At 45.3% G+C, this 9,712-nt stretch overlaps 1 protein-coding gene across 2 annotated transcripts; it reads left to right on the top strand.

Annotated features, from left to right (window-relative positions):
- The first annotated feature begins 246 nt into the window (after positions 1-246).
- On the top strand, positions 247-7,206 carry stn1 (STN1 subunit of CST complex). Of its 2 annotated transcripts, XM_072384086.1 has the most exons (10): positions 247-274; positions 564-690; positions 1,304-1,399; positions 1,623-1,700; positions 2,685-2,858; positions 3,474-3,585; positions 3,976-4,126; positions 4,386-4,508; positions 4,586-4,658; positions 6,428-7,206. In XM_072384086.1, exons 1-10 carry the CDS (start codon positions 272-274, stop codon positions 6,583-6,585), a joined length of 1,095 nt encoding a protein of 364 aa, XP_072240187.1. In that variant the 5' UTR covers positions 247-271; the 3' UTR covers positions 6,586-7,206. The 2 variants fall into 2 exon arrangements, with proteins under 2 accessions (XP_072240187.1, XP_072240186.1); XM_072384085.1 differs by lacking the exon at positions 247-274 and having other exon boundaries at positions 380-690.
- The last annotated feature ends 2,506 nt before the right edge of the window (positions 7,207-9,712 follow it).

The following is a 9,712-nucleotide window of genomic DNA, read 5'->3' as shown; positions in this document are numbered from 1 at the left end:
TGGCGGGGTAATTTTAGTCTTTTACTGCCCTCCTCTGTGCGGGGGACAACACATTGACACAACATATGTATAAACGGAACACTGTGACATATTCCTAACAACGTAAGCTATTAAGTAAGCAGACTCCAGGCAGTTTGTTGGGAAATAGTTGCAATAGCCGGCCGCCAAATTCACAACAAAACACAACAATCACGGCTCTTTGTGTCTTGGAAACTACGTGTCCCATAAGACATTGCGAATAATCACGCGCTGGGGCTGACGGGAAAAAGCAATGGTAATTTTTTATTTTTTTTTACTGTATTGCTGTTAGTTTCGTCTCTCTCATACTTTTCACACACACACACACTTATTTTTATGAATTTTGATAACGAAAACATATTAAAGAAAGCGTCAATAGGTTTAAGCAACGGTCACGTGATTTTATTTATGTATTTAAATGGCGCGCCAGTGAAGCTAGCTAACTTTCTTACTATCTTCTGCTTAGTGACATGAACCTTGCCTTCAGCAGATGAAACCACAAACAGAAATAAGGTGAAAACATTTGTGTTCATGATGAAATGCAGGCAGCTGCGATGGATCCAGGTGAAGAGCCCCCATCGATGCTGTGGGGACTGGACCCGGTCTTCTCTGCCTGCGCGCGGCTGTACGTTAAAGACATCCTGCAGATGACAGAGTCCACGCAGGTACCAGGTAAACACCTACATAGCCTCTGGTGTAGAGTTTGGTCTTTACCTATTAATGTCTGCGAGTAAAAGTATAAGTCAGAATAGCATTTGTCCATCAGCCCTATGCACCTCCTATCTTTTGTGTTATGTTTAACGTAAAAAAATCCCATTTACAAACTATAGTAGCTGAAGTGAGAGCCAAGTTGGCTGAAAACATACATGGCCAGAGTGCGATTTGTGAAAAAAAACAGAGGGGGGTAATTTTGAGAAACATTTTATTCAGAAAAAGTTGATTGTTGTGTAGATAAACCTTACTCTTAGGCTACATAACGTCGGCGGTAGGCCTATTTTGAACGTGGATTTAACCACTGCATTTGCAGAAATAGTTTCTCAAAACATTGTTTTTAAATTTGCCAAATAAAAATAAAATTTTAATTATTTCTCGATGTCATTTCAACAAAAAGCATGAAATACCACAATGTGCTGCCAAGATGTTTTGTTATTTTTTTTTAATGGTTAATCGGGTAGACTCAGCCACTCTCGAGCCTCTCGCTGAACATGGATTACTTAATGATCACGTTGGTATTCTGACTTAATTAATAGTGATCTGCTGTTTTCTTTCCACTTGTTACTTTTAGGCATTTACTTCTACAACTTGCATCCGATCTACAAGGTTGATGTTCTTGGAATTGTGGTTTATAAGAGGGAGCGAGACGACTTCTTCTGTTATGGAGGTACTGAAGCTGTCCCTGCATGAGCATTTTTAATGTGTACTATTAGCTGCTTGTTTCTAAACACATTTGGGATTCACTTGTATGCATTTACATGCTCTTTTTGTTTATGAATGTGTAGTTTAAACTGTTTAAACTCATAAGTCGGTGCACTTATAAATGCCTTTGATTTCTAAGTCAGGAAACAGCCCCAGACTCACTGTGAGGATATTTATTGTGTTCACAGTGGATGATGGCACTGGTGTAATAAACTGCCTGTGCTGGAAGAGTGACCTGTTGAAAGAGGAAGAGGATCCCAGTAAATGTGAGTGTTTGGAGGGCTCCGGTTTCTTTCTTTATGAGGCACCAAAACGAGCAGAAGCATCTTAACTTTGCTAAATCTCTGCATACAGACTTTAAGAAGAGAAGATCTGTAAACTAAGGGGACTTGTGTCTGCGTGCTGCACCATATGGAGCACCTTCCCAGCCTTGTGTTGCACCTGAAACACCTTTGAACCTGAACTTTTTAGTGCTCAGTTGGTTGTGTACCGTACATGCACATCAGTGTCACTGCAGGTGTATTTATCTACATTTCATTTCATTTGAACTTGTAGTTCAAATGAGATTTTATACTTGTTCAGTTAAATCCTGACACTGTAATGTTAACAGTTTGAAATGTGGAGCTGTGGAACAGATGCTTTGTCAGGCTTTCCTGCAGCTGCCCTCAGTTGTTTTTGGCTCTTTCTGCCTTTAGTTTGGTCTTCATCAGGGCAAAGCTTGGCCTTTGCAGAACTTCTTTAGCTTTTGCAGTGTGTTTTGTGTCATCGTCCGTCACGCTGCGACACATAAGCCAGTCAGCTTTGCTTCATGTGTTCTTGGCCCAGTGTGTACCAGTCTGTGACTTTGTCTGCTCCTGATCCTTCTGCTCTCTTTCTGATGGATTTGTCTAAGAATGGCCGGTTTCACTTGATTTGACTGCTTCCTGTTGGGCTAACAGCAACAGCTCTGAATGTCGATGGCAGCCCAGACCTTTTATCTGTGTAACTGTTGAAGAAGTAATGATGAAAAACCCACACCTGTCTATTAAACAGCTTTTGAGTTGCCTGTCCAGTTACATTTGAGTCCTTCACAAAGCAGCAGAGAGTCTGCTCTTTAAGCCCATTTTATTTATGTTTCTTTACATCTTTTGTTACAGTATTCAGTCTTTTTGGCATTTGAATTACTCGTGCAAATGGAACTGTCTCTGAAATGAATCGGTACATGTTTCAGTATTGTGTAAACTCTGCTTTAATGTTGTTATAACCTCCAGCTGGGGCAAAGCCCAGTGATGAGGCTCAGGGAGGCTTCAACCCAGTCACCGAGCTGAAGAAGCTGAGACAAGCCCAGCAGCAACGCTGCCGCCTGGAGATCGGAGAGCTGATTCGAGTCCGAGGGCCAGTGAAGACGTCGAGGCAGCAGAGAGAAATCATGGGCTCCACCTTCTGTGAGTTTCCTCTGCAGTTTGACATTCACCAGATAAACTTTAACTGTCAAACCATCCAGCAGCCATTTAAGAAACAAAGAAGCTACAACCACTCCACACACATCTGATGTAAACCATGGTTCAAGTCCAGAGGTTTGGACCCAAAAGCAGACCAGCAAGAGGCAGAACTTGAGCTCAACAAAAATCTAGCAACAAAACTGAAGCGCTGCTTGGCAGGAACTAGGGAGAACTAAATTAGGTGTAACAGGAAACTGACTTTCAAAATAAAATGGGAAGTAAACAAAGCCCTGAACCGAACACACTGAAAACTAAACAGAACACAAACGCTAATAACAAAAAAACAGAATAAAACTGATGCTGGTGAGTCTGCGAAACTGAGACAGAATTAGAATTAGAATTAGAAACTGAACTAAGATCAGAACTAAAAACTAAACAGGAAAACAAGCTCAAAAAGGCAACAGAATAAACACGTGAAGCTAAACCAGAGTCTCACAAAAGGGACTAACCACCAAAACCAAATGAAGCAATAAGTGAAAACCTCACAGAAACTAACCCAAAGCCAAGGTCACAGACAGAAACTAAAACAGAAAACACTGTCTGTGTGTGTGCTCTCAGACAAAGTGAACGACCCGGTGATGGCGGTCCAGATAGCGTGGATGATGGAGGTTCCTCAGCTCTACAGAAAATGCTACGACAAACGACTGCAGCTGCAGCCCAGCGCAGACGGGTACAAACGTCCATCCTTTCATGCTGCTGTGGATGCAGCTGATCCACTTCCCGTTAGGTGTTCCCTGCGAGAACAGGCTTCTGACTCTTTAACTCAGTTCTGATGTCGTCAGCTAACAAGGAAACAAGGAGATTAACACCAATAATCTGCTTCATTTTACTGATAATGTAGAAAAGGAGCATAATCTGTAATGTTTCTTCATTTTACATATCAAAACCTGAAGCTTTCTGATTATTTCCAGGTTGACTTTTACACTTTTTTAATAATGGTGGAGTCGCCCGCGGTGACCGTGGAGTCTTCTGTAGGATGTAATGTGAGATTGTGTGATATTTTTACAGCTTTGAGCTTGTATGACTTGCACCTGAGGCCTCGCTCTTGTCCGACTTTCAGTAACTCTGGCGGCAGTTCCCTGAGCAGGGCAACAAAAATCATCAAGGAGTTTTTGGAGCAGAAGTCGGTGGCCAGGTTCAGACCGTACGATGTCCAGGATCTCCTGCAGCCTCTGATCTCCAGCCAGCCTCCAACAGCAGCTGCAGACCAGGTAAGCCAGAATAATATGGATTCTTTTTGAAGGTCTGAGCTGGGGGATGAAAGGAAAATCAAACAGCAGGCGGTTGTTTTAAGGCTCAGATAGATGAATGAACAAAAGAAATAAAACCAGGATCTGATGAATTCTGTGAATTCTGATGCATTTATTGATGAAATCTTAGAGGGAATGACGTGATGTTTAGATAAAAGAGTAAACCTCATATTTAGCCTAAAGAATTCTTCTTATTTTCTGCTCCTCTGGCGCTGTTCAGGAGCCCGTTGCCGGTCCGTCTGGCTGCCAGCAGCTACGTCAGCTTCTGAAGGAGGTGCTGCGGATCTTACAGGATGAAGGTGTTGTGTACCGCAAAGTGAAATCCCAGGATGAGGTGTATTATGTAAGAAACAACAGAAACATCCTTGTTTGTGGTGGTGTATTCCTGGTGCCATGCCTGAAGCTGTCGCTCCTCTCCAGGTGACTGCACAGGACAAAGATCTGCTCATGGTCGTCAAAGACATCATCAGGGAGGACTCAAAAAGAGAGAAGTGTGCGTATTTTGCTCTGTATCAAGCTTAAAACGTCTGATTACTGTTGCAGGTAGTGTGCAAAGTGTGACACATTCAGCTGTAACGTACAAACATTTTTGCATTTCAGGCCTGAAATAATTTCCAAAACTATCTTCGGGTCGTAACATTTTCCCACTTTGTAACGTTTCCTTCTGCCAACACTTAAAGACGCTCTGACTCTGAGGAAACCAGGTGATGCAGAGTTCCAGCTGTTATTTTGCATCTTAATCTATTTAGCATCTTAAACCGTGAGCTCATCACTTCAAACATCAAGGTCAGCAGACAGGTCAGCAATAACCTCAAATCAGAAAAAGTTATGGAAAATGCAAAAAAAAGAAGTTACTTTGACTTTTGTTTAATTGCAAATATATCATTTTTGTACTTCAGGTCTCCAACATATGTAAAAACTAAATAAAAGAAGCTGAACAGGAAAGCTGTTCTCATGTTTCCTGAAACTCTGCATCACTTGGTCTTTGAAGCTTTGTGAAGGAGTGGTGTTTGTGTCCCAGTCTTCCTTAAACAGGTCTTAAGGTGTGCAGCAGTGCGGGGGGGTGGTTGTTTCTCTGCTGGGGACAGGTCAGGACTGCAGGCAGCCAGTCCAGCACCCGTACCTCTTCTTCCTCAGCCAGGCCTTTGGAATGTGGCAGAATGTGGTTTTCCATGGTCTGCTTGAACAATGCTGGGACGTCCCAGGAAAAGATGTGGCCTTGAAGGCAGCATATGTTGCTGTAAAATCTCAGGGAGCTTTTCTGCATTAATGCTGCCGTCACAGAAGTGGAAATGAGCTTTGCCCCCTGATCCAACCCCATACCATCACAGAGCCTGGCTGCAGGGACTGGTTGCTGACAGCAGGCTGGATGCTGCTTTTGCTCTTTGCTCCATTTCTTCCAACAAAGATGTGGAATACTGATGGGTCTGACCACAGTACACGTTTCCACCGTGTGACGGTCCATCCCAGACGCCTCCGAGCCCAGAGAAGTGGACGCCGCCTCTGGACGAGGTTAACATCAGGCTTCTTTTCTGCACAGTAAAGCTTGTGAATGGAACTCTGTATTGTGGTGCTTGACAAAGGTTTCCACAGTAATCCCTTGTCCATGTGCTTCTATCAGCTGCTGATGAATGACGGTTCTTGATGCAGCGTCTGAGGGGTCAGAGGTCGCGGGCGTCCAGCTTAGGCTTGCTCCCTCGTCCTTTACACTGAAACTCCTCCAGATTCCTTCAATGCTTTAATGATATTCTGCTCTGTAGAGGCAGAAATAAGCAGATCCCTTCCAATCTTTCTCTGAGGAACATTGTTTTAAACACATTTTTGAACAAACTGGAGGTCCTTGCTCCTCAAAGACAGCGAGCTCGGAGCAAAGGTGCCAGATAATGTGGTTCGGGCTGCTGGTTTGTGGTCGCTGAATCAGCAGACTTAGGACCTGGCAACACCTCTGTATTCCCAGGAGGAGCTGGAGAGTGTTGTTTGGGAGAGGGACGCCTGGGTTCCCTCCTTTATTTGTTGCCTCTGTGACCCGACCTCGGATAAGTGGAAGAAATGGACTGATGAATGCGTGTTAACGTATGAAATGAAACTATCTCGGGTCCATGCTGTCTGCAGTGAAATGAAAGTCTGTGTGAGTCAGAGTCACTGCAGTGTTTTTAAACTGAGCCTTTTCTGATTGCGGTGTTTGCTGTTACTCTTTTCCTCACATAATCTCGGTGTGTTTCATCACATGTTGACAGTTGTTTCCCCGTTCTGTGCCTGCAGATGCGGAGAAAGGTTGCCACATCCTGCACATCCTGTCTGCTGTCAGGCAGCGGTACAGCCTCAATGTGAGCAAAGCGGTTCTGGAGCTCGTGCTCAAGTCTCTGGAGTGCAACAGTGACATCATCAGCACCAGCGAGAGCCATTACACGGCGTTTTAACACACAAAATGTGACTCTTTTAATGTAAATCATGTGGCCTGCACTGCTCAGTTCATCGTGAGCGTTCGTCTGAACCCATTTGTTCTGTTTCATATCCACAGTAAAGTGAAATATTATGTTTTATACAAATTTGTCTGAAGGTCTGGAATATTAAGAGCGATATCACAAAGGCTTTAAAGTCCACTGTAGGCTCCACTGTTGCAAATGTTTGGTCAATTCTGAAATAAAAGAGAACAAACAGATGGTGGGATCAGCGTGTGATGGGGCCCTGAGGCACAAACAGTCCCCTGGGTCCCCATTAAACTCACATTGCTGGCTTTGTCTGCACTATGTGCAGCTTTTCTTTGAAATAATCATATTTAGTTTTCCTTGAGATTTTTTTCCCCATCTCCTCCTTATGCCCATCTGTTGGCTCCTGAAGCAGCTGACACAGAAAAACTGCAGGATGGAAGAGCACATGTAAGTGAAACAGTGTTTATCAGTTGCATTTATCAGGGAAAACACCTTTTTCCATCTATTACAGGCAGGTTTTTCCACATAGTAAAGATGCAATACAAGCAGTATCCTCCAAATGTTCAAGTCCATTAAAAAAAATTATTTTTTTGAGCCCAAGTCTGGTTCAATTCATTTTATTGACACATAATACTGTCGGGATGATAAACGCACATTACGTCTTTGGTTTGAGCACAACTTTGCAAAGTCTGATCATCCCTGGAGGCATTTCGTGTACTTCAAGTTGTTCTTCAGGGGTTTTTTTCCAAGGTGGTTTTCCACAGTCCAGAGGAGTGCTTGGGGTCATCCAAGGTGGTTCTCCACAGTCCAGAGGAGTGCTTGGGGTCATCCAAGGTGGTTCTCCACAGTCCAGAGGAGTGCTTGGGGTCATCCAAGGTGGTTCTCCACAGTCCAGAGGAGTGCTTGGGGTCATCCAATGTAGTTCTTCACAGTCCAGAGGAGTTCTTGGGGTCATCCAAGGTGGTTTTCCACAGTCCAGAGGAGTGCTTGGGGTCATCCAAGGTGGTTTTCCACAGTCCAGAGGAGTGCTTGGGGTCATCGAAGGTGGTTCTCCACAGTCCAGAGGAGTGCTTGGGGTCATCCAAGGTGGTTTTCCACAGTCCAGAGGAGTGCTTGGGGTCATCCAAGGTAGTTTTCCACAGTCCAGAGGAGTGCTTGGGGTCATCCAAGGTAGTTTTCCACAGTCCAGAGGAGTGCTTGGGGTCATCCAAGGTAGTTTTCCTCAGTCCAGTGGAGTGTTTGGGGTCATCCAAGGTGGTTCTCCACAGTCCAGAGGAGTGCTTGGGGTCATCCAAGGTTGTTTTCCACAGTCCAGAGCAGTTCTTGGGGTCATCCAAGGTAGTTCTCCACAGTCCAGAGGAGTGCTTGGGGTCATCCAAGGTGGTTCTCCATAGTCCAGAGGAGTGCTTGGGGTCATCCAAGGTAGTTCTCCACAGTCCAGAGGAGTGCTTGGGGTCATCCAAGGTGGTTTTCCACAGTCCAGAGGAGTGCTTGGGGTCATCCAAGGTGGTTTTCCACAGTCCAGAGGAGTGCTTGGGGTCATCGAAGGTGGTTCTCCACAGTCCAGAGGAGTGCTTGGGGTCATCCAAGGTGGTTTTCCACAGTCCAGAGGAGTGCTTGGGGTCATCCAAGGTAGTTTTCCACAGTCCAGAGGAGTGCTTGGGGTCATCCAAGGTAGTTTTCCACAGTCCAGAGGAGTGCTTGGGGTCATCCAAGGTAGTTTTCCACAGTCCAGAGGAGTGCTTGGGGTCATCCAAGGTAGTTTTCCTCAGTCCAGTGGAGTGTTTGGGGTCATCCAAGGTGGTTCTCCACAGTCCAGAGGAGTGCTTGGGGTCATCCAAGGTTGTTTTCCACAGTCCAGAGCAGTTCTTGGGGTCATCCAAGGTAGTTCTCCACAGTCCAGAGGAGTGCTTGGGGTCATCCAAGGTGGTTCTCCATAGTCCAGAGGAGTGCTTGGGGTCATCCAAGGTAGTTCTCCACAGTCCAGAGGAGTGCTTGGGGTCATCCAAGGTTGTTTTCCACAGTCCAGAGCAGTTCTTGGGGTCATCCAAGGTAGTTCTCCACAGTCCAGAGGAGTGCTTGGGGTCATCCAAGGTAGTTCTCCACAGTCCAGAGGAGTGCTTGGGGTCATCCAAGGTAGTTCTCCACAGTCCAGAGGAGTGCTTGGGGTCATCCAAGGTAGTTTTCCTCAGTCCAGTGGAGTGTTTGGGGTCATCCAAGGTGGTTCTCCACAGTCCAGAGGAGTGCTTGGGGTCATCCAAGGTTGTTTTCCACAGTCCAGAGCAGTTCTTGGGGTCATCCAAGGTAGTTCTCCACAGTCCAGAGGAGTGCTTGGGGTCATCCAAGGTGGTTCTCCATAGTCCAGAGGAGTGCTTGGGGTCATCCAAGGTAGTTCTCCACAGTCCAGAGGAGTGCTTGGGGTCATCCAAGGTTGTTTTCCACAGTCCAGAGCAGTTCTTGGGGTCATCCAAGGTAGTTCTCCACAGTCCAGAGGAGTGCTTGGGGTCATCCAAGGTAGTTCTCCACAGTCCAGAGGAGTGCTTGGGGTCATCCAAGGTAGTTCTCCACAGTCCAGAGGAGTGCTTGGGGTCATTGTGCTGCTGCATGACAAGATGGGGACCAGTCAAGGCTTCCTGTCACGGCATGACGCTGTAACGATATCCTCGCTGGCTCACCAATACAGCAAGTTGTGTGTAAACCATCCCCAGTGGTTCATGGGGAGGTTAATCTTTGATTTCTCAAAGTTACAGGCTTCGTGTGATTGGTCAGCTCCACTGGCCTGATCAGGCACTGCCCATCATTTGCTGCCACTTTTGATTAACATTTTGAGGATTTGAGGCACATTAGAGGGAAGTGGAAACAACTTATCCGTTTATCTGAGCCGATAAACAGCGAACAAAAAATAAGTCAGTTTTATCTATAAAGCACCAGAACTCATTTAATCTCAGGAGTTCAAAGATTCAGTCAAATTCAGCGTAATACAATCATAGATCTGATGATAACTTCCAGATTTGGTTGGATTTCACTTCAAACCAGGCCATAGAAATATGGACTGATTTATATTTCTTTCTGTGGCGTTCCAGATAGGCATAGATAGTGAATGAATCCTGCTGTC

This window comes from Leuresthes tenuis, unplaced genomic scaffold (genome assembly GCF_036924035.1).
Source record: "Leuresthes tenuis unplaced genomic scaffold, fLeuTen1.0.hap1 SCAF_4, whole genome shotgun sequence".
NCBI classification, from domain to species: domain Eukaryota; kingdom Metazoa; phylum Chordata; class Actinopteri; order Atheriniformes; family Atherinopsidae; genus Leuresthes; species Leuresthes tenuis.
This window is presented reverse-complemented; position numbering and strand designations above follow the sequence as displayed.